General features: G+C 44.7%; 1 protein-coding gene across 1 annotated transcript in view; it reads right to left on the bottom strand.

Annotated features, from left to right (window-relative positions):
* The window catches only part of gareml (GRB2 associated, regulator of MAPK1-like), a 183,697-nt gene that overhangs the window by 31,007 nt on the left and 134,426 nt on the right, over positions 1–18,264 (bottom strand). Inside the window, exon 4 of the mRNA XM_041187258.1 lies at positions 3,874–5,088. Coding sequence (XP_041043192.1) covers positions 3,874–5,088 — 1,215 coding nt within the window. The remainder of the gene's footprint in view (positions 1–3,873; positions 5,089–18,264) is intronic.

Genomic DNA, 18,264 nt, shown 5'->3' with positions numbered 1-18,264 from the left:
TAGACTGCTGCGTGAATATAGTTGGTGGTGACTTCTTCCAGAAGGACTGTTGGTGAAAACATATGAGCAGATATGAAGACATAAAACATATGAGATGCAGTCTAAGGTACTAGTGCTGCTGAATTCTTTGGCTACTCAGTTTCTGAACGACTTTACATTGGTGATGATTGGTGCCCTATTGTTCTAGGTGGCACATGCCAGTTTCTTGATAAGGACTTACCAATTGCACAGCAAACATAAATGATTCCTGACACTTTGGCCAGTGCTGAACACGTCCAAACCAAAGACACTGAAATCTTTACATCACAGCGCCAATGGTATACTGGATGATGGCTCACATATAAATGCATACCCCTCTCTGTACCTGTGCTCAGCAGCTGCACAGGGCAACTGTCCAGGTGTCTTGAATCACAGCTGGAGGGGTTAGCCTCAGTCCTCTAAAACCAAGTATGCACTGTTCTTTGCAAGTCAAATAAGGGATGGAATGGCAAATTACCTTAAACTAAAGATATAGTGATCGATGCTGAAGAAACAGGAATTTCCCTGCATCTTTCAAAGCAGATGGTCACAGATTATCTGCACATTGTCAGAATAATAATAGTTATGAACATACATACGAACAGTCTTTTGGTTTATGAATGTCCCACTATTGTTTGTAGGAGCGTGTCAGGCTGTGTGTGTGTGTGTATAATCAATGATATCCTGGACTTGGGGAATCCAGCCATAATAAAAAAACCCAAGGCTCTTATACCATCACAGATTGTCTACAAGAAAAATAATGAAGATGCTTGCCCTGCTTAATGTCTCTGTTGACTGCGGACTGATGTTCTGTGCACTAGCCTGGAAAGAGCTACTGTCAAAAATAATTAGCTCAGGGCTGAAAAGAGGTTCATACTGATAAGGCTAAGCTTGCACTGGAGTTTAGCTGGAGAACAGTTTGCAGCATAACTTTGGCACTAAGCCATCCCAACCACTGTTATCAGAAAAGTTCAGATAAACTGTTTTTATTAGTTGACGTTGGAAAGTTAATGGAGAAAAGAGAACTATTCCTTTATTTCTAACCCTTATGCCTATTACTTCCTCCTCTTCCCTGCTTCCTCCGAGTAACAAAAAATAGAGGGATTCCCATAGAGATCCCCTTTGTGTGAAACAATCCAGCAGGAGTAACAAGGAGTAACCCCCAAGAACACCAACATTTTTACATACAGTTGATTAGAAGTAAAAAAATGGTTTGAACAATTCATCCATAATTTAAAAAATTAAATTTGAATCACAACTATTATAAAATTGCTGGCTGTCCCTTTAAGTGATCTTTTATGTAATTTAGTAATTTAATGCCATATTTATAACGCGTGAGTTTAGGAAGTGACATCGCATTGGTGTATTAGCTGTAAAAAGGCACAGAAGGCATAACAGTGTAATTTTTCCTATCATTATTACACTGTCACATGATTGCCTATATCAGGTGGTAATCAAAAGAAAGATGTTGCATTTGTGTGTCTTTCATGTCTTTAGTTCATTCCAAAATGCTTTACAGCAAATAAAGTACTCGAAGTGTGGAACTGCTACAACCTCCTTACAGCCATCTTCAGGCCCAGTGGAAATAAATGTGATGTGCAATAAATGATCCAGATCATCAATCCTTTTCCTTGACCATTATATGCTATGGACACAGAATATAGTTGGTATGAAAATCAGCCCTGGTCTGTGCTTTGAACCTGTATCCTTTTGTTCCTTTATTCTTTCACGAATCAACTGTAGATAACAGTTTCATGGTCACCATCACTGAGATGAGCTTTCAATTTCAAATTTATTAATTAAATTTAAATTCAACTAGCTGCCAACTAACTGGTGGGATTTAAACCCCAGAGCATGAGGCTGGGCCTCTGTATTAATAGTCAAGTGACATTACCACTATGGCATCATTTCCTCTCCCCTTAGAGCTGTGAGCCTGAAACTGTGCTGTTGGTTTCATATTGCTTTAGTTACATGTACTGCCCCAATGCTCTTAAAATTTGTACAGTAGCTTATTACAATAATTATTCACAGTTGCCTCTATAGCTTTGCTCTTTAATAGGAAGCCAAACAAAGTAGCAAGTAGAAAATCCAAATTAAACAGATGTGGAGTAGTGTCAATGATGTTAAATAGAGCATCACCATCTCACTAGATCTACTTATTGATGCAATTCAGATGTTTATTTGTAAGTTGTTATAAAAAAGGTCATCTGTCAATTGTTGATCAGTTATAAACTTAAGTTTCTGGATTGTTCTTTTTCAGTTTCCCAAATATCAAAGCAGTTATGCAAATTATGAAGAGCCCTAATTGTCATGATTACTGATAGCATGCTAATTATTTTACTGAGGCTTGCTCTAGCAATATTTAAATATTGCTACACTTGGTAAAGACTGCAATGTCAGATTTCAGATACCCTCATAAACTACGTGTAGTTTATGGCCTAATATGAACTCTTTTGTTAAATTAGGGCCTTATTACTCAGAAGAAAACATTCATAATTCTGCCTATATAAAACTTAGCTTGGTGCAAATGCTGTGCTGTAATTGTCCAAGGACATATGTATGAAGAATTATTATGAACTCCTGAAGAAGGAACAGGAAAACTTAGGTATAATTTTCACTGCAGACTATGATTGCTGAAAAACGTGTGTGTATGTGTGTGTGTGTGTATGTCTGTGTGTGTGTGTGTGTGTGTGTTGTGTGTGTGTTTGTGTGTGGGTGGGGGGGGAGGGGTGATGAGGGCTGTTTGGAGATGGACAGATCAGTCTTGGCTACAATTACAATTGGCTACTTTGCCAAAAATAATATTCTAACTGAAATGTTTATAAAATACTCCAAACTGTTTCACAGACTGTAATAACATGTTTTTCACTGGGTGCTACACCAACAATTTGAAAAACTCAGCGAAATGTTTCTCCAAGAAGACACTTTTATCATTTTTATAGTATTGAGAGCGGGACATTTCAGACAACATGAATGTAGAGAATAGTGAAGTCCCCAAAGATAAAAGCATCTATGATTGTCCTATTTATGCAAAGTAAATAACTTTTATTCATCAAATTGATTAATTCTAGTCAGTAGTTGAAAACATCAATGGGTTGAAATTGGACTGTGTGATAACAGTAGTAAATTTTAACATTTGTTCAAAAATTCTCAGTTCAATATTTTAAACGGGTTAACACCCTAAAATAATGGGCAGAAACACTTCTTATAAATGTATTAGTCACTCATGGCATAATTTTAAGCCACACTGCAAGATTAGAATCTATTTATTTGCCACTGTTCATAAATTGCTGCCAAAAGTGCTGGGGGTGGGGGGGGGTTGATAAAACAGCATTTATTACAGTATATAGTATTGACTAATTCTGAAAATACTCTAAAGTCTGTGGTCTAAATGAAGTCAGTAATTCAATTGACTGGCCCCTGTCAGAAATGAAGCTTGTTGATCTACTCAGCAACTGGGCTGTGATTTGCTGGCAGTCTATGAGGAGGAGCAACCAGAGTTTCAAGAGCCAGGCGTACATCCTTGAGAAGAAACCAGTGAGCATTGCAGGCTCTTTGGTCCATTAATTTTAATGGAACATAAAATCCCACGCAGACCACTGACTTCTGTGTTTGGAATGTAGATACATATCCCCAGCGTGCAAGGCTCCATGTTAAGGGGACGAATCCATAAAGCCTACACCGACATCTCCACTTGGTGCTTCCAGCTCGATTTAGGCAGGGTACCTAGTATTTGAGAATTGCTGGTGTGAACCCATCCTTTATTATTATCCCTTGGCACAGTGTGTTGAATCACAATGCACCATCCCACAATTTATCCCTTGCGGTTAAAACACTAAAAAAAAAAGAACTTACACTGGATCCATTTGCTATGATACTCACAGCTTCTGATTTTGGAGGTACAGGGGGTGGACTTGGCATTCTGGATTCTCCCATTTGCAACACAGCCAAATGTGCCGAAAGAGCAGGGTCCTCATCTGGGGGCGCAGCAGAATGAGGGTAGAAGGAGATGGAACTCTGCTGTGTTTTATTCTCACCCTCTGGCCCCACGCTGCAGGGATCCTTTGAACTGTCTGGACTTTGATTGGTCCACAGCTCCTCGTAAGGAATCTCAGGCTGCTCCTGAGCCCTGAAGTAATTTTCAGCCCAATCAGGTATCACGTACTCTCTGTCCACATCGACCACCTCGGGCGGAGTCAGTAATTCGTGCGGCATGAGCTGCTGCTCCCCCATGGAGTCCCTGCAACTCTGAAAGGTAACCTCCCCGTTGCTGTGCAACATAGCACCACTGAAAGCACACACGGACAGCCTCTGAAACGATTGCGTTAGTTCATCTCGGGCATAATTCAGTGAATTGGTGGTATATCCCTGCAAGCAAACCCTGATTCTCCTGGGACTTGTGCAGTCATCAGTAAAGTCCGTCTTAACCTCTCGGACTGCCTTTGAGTACTCATCGGCATTGAAATGCTCCTGGCTGAACAGAGTTATTTCTTGCACCAACTTCTCGTACAGAGGGTTGCCTCGTATCAGCCCCTCCGGCAGCACAAACCTGGGCATGTCCGAGAGCAGCAGGAAGTGCAAAGGGATAATGTCGTCCTTGCGAATGAGGCAGCACAAGACTACGGTCTTTGATATAATGCTGACAAGTTTGTAGCGATGCCCTTCACGGATGCAGTGAAGGTCGTAGGAGTTGCGGGGTGGACGAGAAGGTACGGTGACATTAACCGGCAACCGAACCTTTTCTATGATACTGCGGATGGTATGCTCCCCTTCTTGCATCTGTAGCTCAAGGGGGCTGCGAGTGCTAAACTTCCCTCGGCACTGGAAGGGGAGGCTTAGGCTCTCGTTGGTCCTGTGGTTCATGCAGATGAGGCACGGCATCTTGCCCTTGACCTGTTTGCTGAGCGTACTCGTCTTGCCCAGTTTCCGCAGTATTGTGTTGAAGCGGGATTTTTCTTTCACAGTCTTGGCACAGAGGATCTCAGCGTGGCCCATCAGTGTCAGTTCATCACCAGCGTGCAGTGTGAAATTATAAACCTCACTGTCTTCACTGAATTCACCAGAGACCACCTGAAAGAAACGTAACAGATTTAGAACTGTTCAAATAGACTAATTAACGAGTAATACATTTAATACTAAATATCTCAATATCATTTAATACATAACGATAAACTCCCACATACCAGCCAGTTTCCAATCACTGGGTGAATGCATAATGGGGAATGAACAATCCTGACATTGACACAACAATGGACCCTAACCAGTGCCAGTGGTGGTGTTTGCCTTGGAGGGATCCCTACACTTACTGGGCAATGAACAAGAGAGATAAAAACAAAAAAACTGTGGATGCTGGAAATCCAAAACAAAAACAGAATTACCTGGAAAAACTCAGCTGGTCTGGCAGCATCGGCGGAGAAGAAAAAAGTTGATGTTTTGAGTCCTCATGACCCTTCAACAGAACTGAGTGAATCCAAGGAGAGGGGTGAAATATAAGCTGGTTTAAGGTGGGGGGGGGGGGGGGGGGGTGATGTGGGGGGGTTGGGTGGGGGGAGAGAAGTGGAGGGGGGGTGTGGTTGTAGGGTCAAGCAAGCAGTGATGGGAGCAGATAATCAAAATATGTCACAGACAAGAGAACAAAGGGACACAGGCGTTGAAGGTGGTGATATTATCTAAACAAATGTGCTAATTAAGAATGGATGGCAGGTACAGCTCTAGTGGGGGTGGGGTGGAAAGACTAGCAGGGCATAAAAGATTTAAAAATAATGGAAATAGGTGGGAAAAGAAAAATCTATATAAATTATTGGGAAAAACAAAAGGAAAGGGGAAGAAACAGAAAGGGGGTGAGAATGGAGGAGGGAGTTCAAAATCTAAAGTTGTTGAATTCAATATTCAGTCCGAAAGGCTGTAAAGTGCCTAGTCGGAAGACTTCCAGCAATCAGCCATGCCACTGTGTAGGCTGGCAGGTACATATTGCTTTCAGACTCCTCCACACAACTTTTAAAACTGGTTAAACAAAATGGGATAATGTCCAGCTAAGCTAGCATGACAGAGAAACACAAAGATTAAGTAATGCCTTCTACTCATCCCTTGCTGGCCTGGCTGTACACTAACCAATCTCTGAAGGTGATGCATAGAAATCAAGATTCAATGCAGTCTATAAGGTCAAGCAAGGTTAGGGGGTGGGAATTGTATGCAGCCAGTGGAGGACTGCCGTGATAGAGGCCAGAAGAGAGAAAAATGGGAAAGGTAAAGTGGGTTGGAGGCTGCTGAGGAGAGTAGAGAAAAGGTCCAGTGAGGGCAAGGGAGAAGGTAGAGAAACTAGAGCAGGGTAAGAGGCTCATGGAGGAGTGAGGTTATGGTAGAACATTATAAGATCCCTCATTGAATGGCAAAGCATGCTCAAGGGGTTAAATGGTCTACTACTGTTGCTATGTTCAGAGGAGATTAAGAGTCCCAAGGGAGGAGAATCAAAGACCTCCAAAGGACCTCAGAGCAGGGCTAAAGTGCGCGGAAAGTGACTGCATTGCTGTAACGAGTGACACAAAGAAACAGTGGGGGTTTGTTGGGGGTGTGCATGGGGAAGCAGCCATTGTACTGGCTGAGAATAAATCAATGCATTCAGCGGGAGGGAGCAGGGAGTGGCAGCAGGAGCAACATTGGCTGGGCTTTTGACTGACCAGTGGCAGAGAGAGGCCAGAACATCAATTTTGAAAGAGGACTGAGGTGAAGCATTGACTATAACAAACTGATATTTATACAGTTTATGGTTAAAATATACATTTAAAAATGTCAAATTTTGCAGAAAAGTCAAGCACTTTTCTTGTAGGCCAGAAGTCCATCAAGGCTGAGGGGATGCAGAAAAGAGGAAGTGCTCTGTGGTACCATCTGGTGGCCAGAGCATGCAAATGAAACCAGGCTTTTTTTTAAAAAACCACACTCTCACCACAAAATTACCCCCATGGTGTTGCACAAGTCACCTGACAGACTTGTTCAATATACTGAAAACCATTAACACAGCATCACCTAAAGGATATTGTCATTGAAAAAAAGTTGGCACAGGTGCTTTTAATACATTTTGAATTGGAATGTTAATTTTAACATACTAAGAACTCAAAAAGGCGCAATGGGGAAGGGTCGCTATCTAAGACCTTTCTGCCATAGGGCACCAAGGGGCTGGGAACTGTTGAGAGCCCCTCAGGCTGTACAGCTCAAAATGAATGTCTGCAAATGATTGTAATATTCATTGATTGTATTGATGCACCTCGTGATACATGTTGTAAAAGTTCAACCTGATTGTACTTTTGTAATACAAAAACAGAATTACCTGGAAAAACTCAGCATGTCTGGCAGCATCGACAGAAGGGTCATGAGGACTCGAAACGTCAACTCATTTCTTCTCCGCCGATGCTGCCAGACCTGCTGAGTTTTTCCAGGTAATTCTGTTTTTGTAAGGGTCATGAGGACTCGAAACGTCAACTCTTTTCTTCTCCGCCGATGCTGCCAGACCTGCTGAGTTTTTCCAGGTAATTCTGTTTTTGTAAGGGTCATGAGGACTCGAAACGTCAACTCTTTTCTTCTCCGCCGATGCTGCCAGACCTGCTGAGTTTTTCCAGGTAATTCTGTTTTTGTAAGGGTCATGAGGACTCGAAACGTCAACTCTTTTCTTCTCCGCTGATGCTGCCAGATCTGCTGAGTTTTTCCAGGTAATTCTGTTTTTGTTTTGGATTTCCAGCATCCACAGTTTTTTTGTTTTTATCTCTGTACTTTCGTGATGGTGATTTTGAAATGATTTGGGATGTTCTTCCAGATATTTTATGAATAAAGTATACTTTTCAAAAAAAAACTCAAAAACACATTGAATTAAAATAATGTTCCTGTATCTACACTTGCTTTGGTGCAACATGTTAGACTACTCAGGATTTTGCATTCAGACAACAGAAAACAGGCCTTAGACTCAGCATTAATTCACTTTGGAATGACAGATTCTCATTTCGAGCAACAAAAGAAGGTTCACAACAAGCAAAGACGAGGAAAAAAAAAATATTCGCAGTTACTGTGCATAAAAACAAACCTGCAGAACACCACTGGGTCAGGACTTAGGAAACGTTTGATCTACTGAGTGGAAGAAAGCTCCATACTAAGGCCTTGTGGCCTTAGCATGCCTTGAGCATGCTTTGCCATTACCTTGTGGGATGATACATCACATTCGGTCAATTTTGCCTGTGTCTGCTGTTTGAAAGAATTATCCATTTAGTCTCATTTCCCTGTTCTTTCTAAAAAAAAAAGCCCAGCGATTTTTTTTCTCCTTCAAGTATTTATCCAATTGCTTTTTGAAAATTACTGAACCTATTTCCACCACTTCCCAAGCAGTGCACACCAGATCATAACAAATCAATGTAAATGTTTTTTCCTCAGGTCACCTCTGTATTTTCGTCAATTAACTTAATCTGTGTCCTCTGGTCACTGGTCCTTCTACCACTGGAAACTGTTTCTCCTTATGTACTCTATCAAAACCCTTCTTGATTTGAATATCTATGTCAAATCTCCTCTTGATCTTCTCTCCTCTAAGTACAACTATCTCAGTTCCTCTAGCCTCTCCACATCACTGACGTCTTTCATCCCCACAAGGCCATTCTAGTAAATCCTCTCTGCACACACTCTAAGTCCTTGACATCCTTCCCACTGGGTTGAATAATCCAGCTCCTTCTTCCTACCAAAATGAATCAATGCCCCAGTGATGTGGTATAGAATTGAGAATTAGTTAAGTAGGTGCACTATAAAATCCATAGTTATACATATGAGGGTCAATTGGCAAATCATGTGTTCCCAGAAGAGTGCCATGCTTGAAGAAAGCACAGGTCAGAGAATTGGTGCTCGGTGTGATCTCGGTGCAGCTCCCTGTCCAAGGCTCAGGATTAGTGAATTTACCCTTAGGTTCAAACCTACATAAAGAGGATTCTACAGTCAGATAAACTTCTGCTCTCAGCAAAATAGATCATCTGGACTCATTCACATTCAAACTGCGTCAGCGTTAACAGTACAATGCTGAATTCCTGCATTTCAACTTCATTAGAAAAAATGCCAACAACCTAGGTGCTACACAAGAGCTCCAGCCAGATTCATAACAGTCTGGGAAAAGGGTAATTAATACAGTTCACCATTATTTTAAAAATGTACTCATTACCATGAACCTTGCAAAGCTTGTCTATATTATTTAATTTTAGAGCACTACTTGTGTAATATCCCAGTTTTATTTTGCTTTAAACATGATGTTCCATTCACTTCCTAATACAAACATACACACAAACAAGGAGGAATAATATATACATGCATAAAACAACACACAGAGAAACATAATCACACCCAGGGGAACATGTATATCTATTAAATATATTCAAACAGATTCAGAAGGATGAATACATGAACATACAGAAGATAAAACATATACACACAAATAAAGGGCTGCAAAAGGGATCAGCATGACTCATCTGGCCAAACCCAAAGTTTAAACATTGCTGTATGCTGTTCTATTTCTCATTGCTTCAGTCACTTTGTCTGCCAGTTATTTACACAAGACTGTCCTGAATTTGGCAAGAAGTAGCTGCAGTATATAAAATGAAATATTAATGGTATCTTTCTGAACACCCTTTAAATCCAGGTACACGGCAAGATTGCAATAGAATTTTTATAATGACTGTATGACTTTGGAACAATATTTCTGAGCTTATAACCCTCTTTCCACCCTCCACACAACAAATTATTTTTGTCTGTTCATGGCCTGAATTTTACCCTTGAGGTGTGCCCGACATTAGTGTGGCTGGAAGCAGATGTAAAACCCGCTCCCGGCTGAGTTTGCACAGTGAATGCAATCTTAAGCTGGGTGGCCAGTTAAGGTCTGCCCAGGGTGAAAGGCGACCATCGGATGTGTTTGCCACCTGCGGAGGTGGGAGCGCGTCGGAATGGGGACTCGGCAGGGCTTTCCATAAACAGAAGAGGCAGCTCCCTGATGGCTGCCAGGAGTTGTGGGGGAGGCTGAGGGAGCTGTTTGGAATCAATCCAACAAATGTCCTGGCGTATAGACATGGCCTCAGCACCTGGTGATCATGGAAGGACTGAGGGCAAGTTGGGTGGGCACTCTTGCCCCCCCACCCCCCCGTTTCTCAGATGAGTGCCCGGGAGTGGTGGTCAAGGAGGTCAGCGCCAGGCAGCATGTCCTAGTGCCCAGTGACAGCAAGAGAAGGCCGCTCCACCTGACCACGAAGGCCTGGACAGAGGTCGCCGCCCAGGTCAGTGGGAACAACTTGGCTTCAGTGCCACAAAAGGTTCAATGATCGGCTGTGGTCAGCAAGGGTAAGAGCAGAGATGGCACGGGCCTGTTCGGGGAACTTTAGTCAGGTGCCCATTGCTCAGAATGTTCAGGGGTCTAAGAGCGTGTATGCCAACTGGAACTTAAGCCTGCCCTGCCAAGGCTGGGATGTCAGCACGATAGGCCTCAGTGCATTGCAGGGTGAGATGTGCCACAGTGACATGGCCCACTTAATGCCTGGGTGGGAGGGCGGTCGGGAACCAGGAAAGAACCTTCAGGGAGACGGAGCCGGAATGAGGCTTTCTATTTTTCCCTGTCAGGAGGAGTCATAACACCGCGGAGCGCCGCAGAACAGGTGGAGGAGCCAAATCTGTGCCTCCTCACTAAGCACGAGCGATGCACTGGAGCTGGAACGCCACCGGCCAGCTCACTCCTCCGGTCACGGTGAGGCAGGGTCTCGGATGAAGAGTGCAGGTGACAGATGTGTCTGCAGTGGCTCCTCTCATCAGAAACTGAACTGTCGTAGCCAGAGAGCCCACTGAAGCGCCAATGGAAATGGTACCATGCAGCAGGTCTCCACTCTCTCCTCGGCCCGCCCAGCATGCAGAGTGACTTTGATGATTGAATGTACTGATCTTTTGCCTTCCTCCTGCAGATACACCATCCACAGGAGCTACTGCGACACTGAGGACCCCCCATTGAGCTCAGACATCACACCTGTACCAACGTCACACCATCTCTCTGAACCAGGCACCAGCGCAGATACTCACACGTCAGTGGACATTAGGTATTTGGCTCTGCGGGTAATTCACAGGGGTGAGGGCACATCACAGCTTGAGGAGCTGTCAGGGGCAGAGAGGTCCCAGGGAGCTGACAGTGGGAGCGCAGCTGGAGACCAGGACCAAGCTGAGTCCGAGGCAGATGACAAGTCTCTGGAGTGGCCCATCAGACAACAGATGCTGGATGTCCAGCAGGATGGTTGGGGAGAACTGGCTGAGATCCATGAAAGTCTGTGCATCACTATCTCCGTCATGGAGGAGCCCATGTGGAGCAAGAGTTCTTCGTTCACCTTTAACACCGAGCGCACAGCCTCCTCCATTGAAAGAGCAGCGACCCTCATGGAGAGGCAGTTTCAGGAGCAGACTCAGGGGTTCCTGGCATTCGGACCTGCAAGTCCTTACACAGACAATGACCTCAGGAGGTCACTGCCAGTATGAGAAGTGGATGAGGCACCTAGTCTCACTGCTAGATCCCCGTCCATCGAAGGTGAGCAGGGAGATGCAAACACACCTCACACTGGCAGACGAGCTGCCTGTCGTTTCTATGGGCTTCTCTCAGGGCGCTCTGGACATGGGCACCAGCTCCTCCACCCCTCTGCCAGTGGCCACTGCATCTGATGATGTCGTGCCCAGCTATGGGGCTGGATGCACCCTCCCAGGTGGAGCCAGCTCTGGCTCAGGCGGCCAGAAGACGACTGTCAAGGTCATCAGGGCCACCAGGACAGCAGAGTCAGCAACTGCCTCCAACACCACTGTCAGCGAGGGGGGACGGGGAGTGCGCGGGCACCAAGACACAGCTCCCACAGACGTGAGTTGAAGGCACCTTGAGCCCAGCAGGTGTGTGTCATGGGTGACATTTTTTGCATTAATTATTTTGACTCTTGGTTTAGGGATGGACACTTTGTTCTTTGTTCATGTGAAGTAACATAAACATTTATTTGATTTAAATGGGCTGAGTTTGCTGGATGGTTTGAATAGCTGCCAGATGTAGCACAGTCTTGTAAAAGTATGGTGTTGTGTGGAGCTGGCGTACTGGGTTGGGTTCTCATTTATTGGTTATTAGCAAAGGAGACAGTGCCCTTGGCTTGACGAGGCATCGGTATATTGGATGCCCAGCAGAAAGTTCGCTGGATCAAAGCATCTCTGATGTCCCTGTCTCCATGAGGGTTCCTGTCCTCTGCCTCGAGGTCCTCACCTTGCGCCTCCTCAGGCTCTTCCTCTGAGCCATCACTTGAGTCATCCTCCATGGCCTGTGGAGCTGCCTCGCTTTTCTCAGCCTCCAGTGGGTCCCCCCTTGCCAGAGCCAGGTTGTGCAGAGTGCAGCACGTGACGGCTATGAGGGAGACACACTCTGGAAGATACTGCGATACTCACCCTGATCGGGCCAGGCATCTGAAGCACATCTTCAGCAGCCCAATGGTCCTACCACCACTGCCCTTGTGGAGGCATGACTCCTGTTGTAACTCTCCTCGGCCTCAGTTCTTGGGTAACAGAGAGGGCTCATCAGCCACCTCTTCCAGGGATAGCCCTTGTCACCCAGGGGCCATCCATCCACTCATGCAGGAGCCATGAACAGCCTTGGTACCTGTGAGTGCTGCAAGACGTAAGCATCGTCTGAGCTCCCAGGGTAACGGACACAAACTTGGAGCATCAGTGTCCTGTGGTCATAGACGATTTGAACATTCATTGAGTGGAACCCCCTTCTGTTTATGAAAACTCCAGGCTCACCTGCTGGTGCCTTGATGGCTACGTGAGTGTGGGGGAACTCAGCCATCACAGTGAAGCCTCATGCTCACTCCACCAGGCTCGGCTTGTCTGTCCGGAAGTGGATGAATGTGTGGACGTGTCTGAAGATATCATCAGTAACGGGCTTGACACAACTGTGTGCAGCTGATTGAGAAACACCGCACAGATCCCCCATTGAGCCCTGAAAAGAGCCAGAGGCAGAAGCTGAGGGTCACTGTGACCTTCAAAGCCACCGGCATGGGGTGTCCACCCGCGCAGTTGGAGGTGATTTCCGGACCTATCATGTGACATATTGTCACTGTGTCCCTGGAGAGGCGGCACTGGACCTCGGACATCTGGAGGTAGTTGGAGTGCTGCCTGAACACTCGAGACACTGGGTAGTGACATCTTCGGTGTGCCCTCCTGCTTTGGCCTCCCTGCTGGTCCTGTACCAACTGAGCCCGTTCCTCTCCTCTTAAAGGTCTGACCCTGGGATGCTGCCTGCGGCCACTTGGCCTCCTCTCCCTCCTGCCTCTCTCCTCCTCTTCAGAGGAGGTTCCACCAGCACCCCCATTAGATGGGAGGCAGGGGAGCAGTGCCTTGAAAATGAAGGAGCTCTGTGCTGCAACACTCAGAGGAACCTTCCAGGGAAGATGAAGACCTGAGATACAGAAAGGCAGACTTGACAATCGAATGAGTTGCCAAGAAACTCTGGGACAGCTCTGTACTCACACAGCAAAGGACTGGCAGTGACAGAGAAAGTGCTGCTGCTCTGGGGCCTTTTATACCTCCCGCGAATGAGGAAATAATTGAAACGTGAACTCCGCTAATCCGTTTTGCCCATGTGACAAGCTACAAATCGCAGGGGCAATGGAAAATCATGGTCAATAGGCTTTTTAATGGCCTTAATTGACTCTTTAATTGTCAGCGGGCGCTGCTCCGACTCCCGTGTGTGCACCCACCAGCCTCAATGTTGCACGTGTGCGTGATCACGTCAGACACGTGCCCGACATCTTTTCCCACAATTTCACATGCGTGTGCCCGAACTCGGAATGCAAGATTCAGGCCCACGTATTTGAGGAAACGTATTCAATCAAACCTACAAGACCTAGAAAAGCTGACAATTAACTTCAATAAAGCTGCCAACTCAAAAAAATAATATACAACTGAAAACCCGCAGCAACTATAGCCACAGCATGAAAGCGACTGAATGCGTCAATCATATTGATATAAATTTGAACTTCGGGATACTTATTTGTGTTTGGGATCACATTCCACAATTCAATTTACTTTTCTATGAACCAAAAACTCAATAAGCTCACATCGAACCTGACTGTGGGTGGGATCGTGGGGAGGCCAAGGCATTGTTGAGCGAAAGCAGGCACCAAAGTTCAGCTGTGCAGAAAGATAAAAAACTTTCTGGAGGCACTCAAAAATACTGAAGGCACCACACACACATACAATAAACAAGTGGGAGCTGGTGGTGCAATGGTAATGTCACTAGCCTGGTAATCCAGAGGCACACGCTAATGGCCTGAAGACACAGGTTCAAATCCCACCACGGCTACTATTGGAATTTGGATTCAATTAATAAATCTGGAATTATCAGTAATGGTGACCATGAAACAAAAACCCATCTGGTTCACCAATATCCTTCCTTCAGGGAAGGAAATCTGCCATCCTTACTGGGTCTGTCCAACATGTGACTCCACAGCAATGCAGTTAACCTGCCCTCTGAAATGGCCTTGCAAGGCACTCCATTTGAGGGCAACAGATGCTGGCCCTGCCAGTGACACCCACATCACATGAATGAATACGTTTTAAAAAGTAAGCAAAATGTACCTATGTTATTTGAGAACACAATTGAAGGATGCAACAAAATCCACTACCACCATCAGCAAAAAGCCTTTGGAGACAATATCTAATTGCAGTGTTATGGTGAGTGGCTGTACAATAAGTACATTGTTATTCATACCCCTTGTCTAATTGTTTTACTCACTCTCCGCATTCGATTAGAAAATAAAAACGTATTTCATCTTCTAAACAAATATGGATGTGGAAATTCTTTGAAGAAAAAAAATTTGTAAAATACATGAAGAAACATGCAGGAACTTGAGCAGCTCCTCGTCAAATATGTTGCAAATAGCACACTCATTAAATCGAAGCTGACTGCTCTGGGCAGACTGAAAAGATGCCCACTGCTCAGTCCTTGCACTTACTGCAAAGCACACGCACCCAACTCAGCCCTTTTCTAAAAACACTTAGATTTTTCAATAAACAGTAACAAAGAGTTCTACACAGGGGCTGGAATCTTAATGAGAAAATGCTGTGGAGCTTTGCTAATGTGGCTTTTCATTCTGTACTCCAGCAATGAAAAGATTCTTGTATTGTGATGAAGAAGTGGGATATACTCTCAAAGTAGTAACCCCAAACAAATCATTCTCAAAACTGATTTACAGGAAATTATTCAACAGCAGGGACAGCATTTGTTATCCTTCCAAATGTTTGCTCATCATCGTTAAAGTTTTTCAGTAGCTAAATAAATTGGGACAACAGATTCCTGTTTATGGCTGGCTAACTATAAGTGAGAATAATTGTCAATAACCCAATCTAATCAACATTACTTTAAAGTGGCTTAATTTTTTTTGCCATTTCACAAGTTTTTTTTTTAATTCTTTCACATGATGTGGACATTGTTGGCTCAGCCAGTGTTTGTTGCCCATCCCTAATTGCCCTTGAGAAGAGGCCAGTGAGCCGCCTTCTTGAACCGCTGCAGTCCATCTGGTGTAGGTCCAGCCACAGTGCTGTTGGGAAGGGAGTTCCAGCAAGTGAAGGAATGGCAACATAGTTCCAAGTTGGAATGGTGTGTGGCTTAGAGGGGAAATTTCAGCTGGTGGTGCTCCCATGCGTTTGCTGCCCTTGTCCTTCTAGGTGGAAGGTGCTGTCGAAGGAGACTTGCCGAGTTGCTGCAGTGCATCTTGTGTATAGCGCATACTGTTGCCACTCCATGTCAGTGGTAGAGGGAGTGAATGTTTAAGGTGGAGGATGGGGTGCAATCAAGTGGGCTACTTTGTCCTGATGGCGTAGTGCTGTTGGGGCCACGCTCATTCAGACAAGTGGAGCGTATTCCATCACATTCCCGACTTGTGCTTGTAGGTGGCTGAAAAACTTTGAGGTGACAGGAGGTGAGTTAATCAATGCAAAATTCCCAACCTCTAAAAACTGTTGTAGCCATAGTATTTATGTAATCAATGGTAATCCCCTGCATGTTGATGGTGGGAGATTCAGCAATAGTAATGACCTTGAATGTTCAGATGAGATGGATAGGTTCTCACTTGTTGGAGATGTTCATTGCCTGACACTTGTGTGACAGGAATGTTACCTGCTACTTACCAGCCCAAGCCTGAATGTTGTCCAGGTTGCGCTGCATATGGACAAAGACTGGTTCCGTATTGGAGGAGTTGCAAATGGTGCTGAATATTGTGCAATCATCAGCGAACATCTCCACTTCTGACCTTATGATGGAAGGAAGGTCATTGATGAAGCAGCTGAAGATGGTTGGGTCAAGGACACTACCCTGAGGAACTCCTGCAATGATGTCCTAGGACTGAAATAATTGGCCTCCAACAACCACAACCATCTTCCTTTGTGCTAGGTATGATTCCAGCCACTAGATAATTTCCCCCCAATTCCCATTGGCTCTTCAGCTACAAAACAAGCTTGTTAAAATCAATCAAACTGAATGTAGCCACCTCTGGGTAATTATAAATTGGTCTCACCTCCAGCCTGCATAAGATAATAAAATCAATCATAATAAATATCTGTACAGTAATAACCTGGTAAACAGTAACCAGCATGGATTCAGGAGGGGGAGATTATACCTGACCAATCTCCCTGACTTGTTTGAGATAATAACTGCGCATCTTTGGATAAAAAGGCATTTAAACTTGCATTTAATCCTGGTAAATTTTTTATTGAGCTTTACAAGGCTGGTGGAGAGGCAACCAGAACACTTAGTAAAATTAGTCCTTTCTTTCCTTTTAATTAAAACAAGAAAAATGACTAAATTTGCGCCCAATGACTGATGTGTACTTCATCAGTTTCCAGACATAAAAAAGGATGAAGACTTTTTCCTCCAGATTAAGAAACAAAAAGGACCTTTTTTTAAAAAAAAACATTGCATTCAGAGCCCTTTTCAAGAATGCCAAAAGAAATTCCACTTTTTCAAAACAAACTTGAAACAGTTGATTTTTTTTTATTCATTCATGGGATGTGGGCTTCGCTGGCTGGGCCAGCATTTATTGCCCATCCCTAGTTGCCCTTGAGAAGGTGGTGGTGAGCTGCCTTCTTGAACCGCTGCAATCTTTGTGGTGTAACAGTGCTGTTAGGAAGGGAGTTCCAGGATCTTGACCCAGTGACAGTGAAGGAACGGTGATATATTTCCAAGCCAGATGGTGTGCGGCTTGGAGGGGAACTTCCAGATGGTGGCGTTCCCATCTATCTGCTGCCCTTGTCCTCCTAGACGGTAGAGTTTGTGGGTTGGGAAGGTGCTGGCAAAGAAGATTTTGAGTTGCTGCAGTGCATCTTGTAGATGGTACACATTGCTGTCACTGTGTCGATGGTGGAGGGAGTAAATGTTAATGTGGTGGATGTGGTGTCAATCAAGCGGGCTGCTTTGTCCTGAATGGTGTTGAGCTTCTTGAGTGTTGTTGGAGCTGCACTCATCCAGGCAAGTGGAGATGATTCCATCACACTCCTGACTTGTGCTTTGTAGATATTGGACAGACTTTGGGGAGTTAGTAATTGAATTACTGTCCATGGAATTCCCTGCCTCTGACCTGCTCTTGTAGCTATGGTATTTATATGGCTGGTCCAGTTCAGTTTTTGGTCAATGGTAATCCCCAGGATGTTGATAGTGGGGCATTCAACAATGGTAATGCCATTGAATGTCAAGGGGCGATGTTAGATTCTCTCTTGCTGGAGATGGTCATTGCCTGGCACTTGTGTGGCGTGAATGTTACTTGCCATTTAGCAGCCAAAGCCTGAATATTATTCAGGTCTTGCTGCATATGGACCTGGACTGCTTCAGTATCTGAGGAGTCATTGTGCAATCATCAGTGAAAACCCCCACTTCTGACCTTATGATGGAAGGAAGATCATTGATGAAGCAATTGAAGATGGTTGGGCCGAGGACACTACCCTGAGGAACTCCTGCAGTGATGTCCTGGGATTGAGATGACTGATCTCCAACAACCACAACCATCTTCCTTTGTGCTAGGTATGACTCCAACCAGCGGAGAGTTTTCCCCCTGATTCCCATTGACTCCAGTTTTGCTAGGTCTCCTTGATGCCACACTCGGTCAAATGTGACCTTGATGTCAAGGGTAGTCACTCTCACCTCACCTCGGGAGTTGAACTCTTTTGCCCATCTTTGAA

Source organism: Carcharodon carcharias, chromosome 5 (assembly GCF_017639515.1).
Source record: "Carcharodon carcharias isolate sCarCar2 chromosome 5, sCarCar2.pri, whole genome shotgun sequence".
Lineage (NCBI taxonomy): Eukaryota > Metazoa > Chordata > Chondrichthyes > Lamniformes > Lamnidae > Carcharodon > Carcharodon carcharias.
Note: the sequence above shows the minus strand (reverse complement) of the source record. Positions and strands in the feature narration are given on the sequence as shown.